Source organism: Penaeus monodon, chromosome 30 (genome assembly GCF_015228065.2).
Source record: "Penaeus monodon isolate SGIC_2016 chromosome 30, NSTDA_Pmon_1, whole genome shotgun sequence".
NCBI classification, from domain to species: Eukaryota; Metazoa; Arthropoda; class Malacostraca; order Decapoda; family Penaeidae; genus Penaeus; species Penaeus monodon.
This window is the reverse complement of record NC_051415.1, coordinates 3652738-3653181: the sequence shown is the minus strand read 5'-3', so window position 1 is coordinate 3653181 and position 444 is coordinate 3652738. Positions and strand designations below refer to the sequence as shown.

The following is a 444-nucleotide window of genomic DNA, read 5'->3' as shown; positions in this document are numbered from 1 at the left end:
GACACAGACTCTATAGCATTAATTTTTTAACCTTATGATTGGGGGAACCAATGTAGAAGAATAATCCAAGGATATTATTGCCAGTGCCAATTACTTTTCCTCAGTATTTCTGGGTATTAAACTTAACATGTGCATATTTTTCCAGTATATATATTACCGTTCATTGTCTCTTCACCCTAGGACTCTCTCTCTCTTTTTCTGACAGACGAAGTTGATTGAAGGCCACATCGAGAGAGAGTTGTCGAGCAGAGAAAAGGGTTTTAACATGAACGCCTTCCAGGAGTTGATAAGCAAGAGTGAAGCTGTCGATGGAGAGGTTTTCGATCTGCTGTTAACTTTCACGGACTTTTTATCATTTAAGGATGCCATGTTAGAGGCCAAAAAGGTTAGTTCGTGCTCTGCTTAATTTTTTTTTTTTTTGTCTTATGAATCCATTGGAAGTGA

General features: G+C 37.8%; 1 protein-coding gene across 1 annotated transcript in view; it reads left to right on the top strand.

The window, feature by feature from the left end:
* Positions 1-444, top strand: part of LOC119592461 — a gene marked incomplete in the record, with an annotated part of 7374 nt that overhangs the window by 4598 nt on the left and 2332 nt on the right. The window contains 1 exon segment of the mRNA XM_037941284.1: positions 206-385. Within this exon segment, the coding sequence (XP_037797212.1) occupies positions 206-385 (180 nt within the window).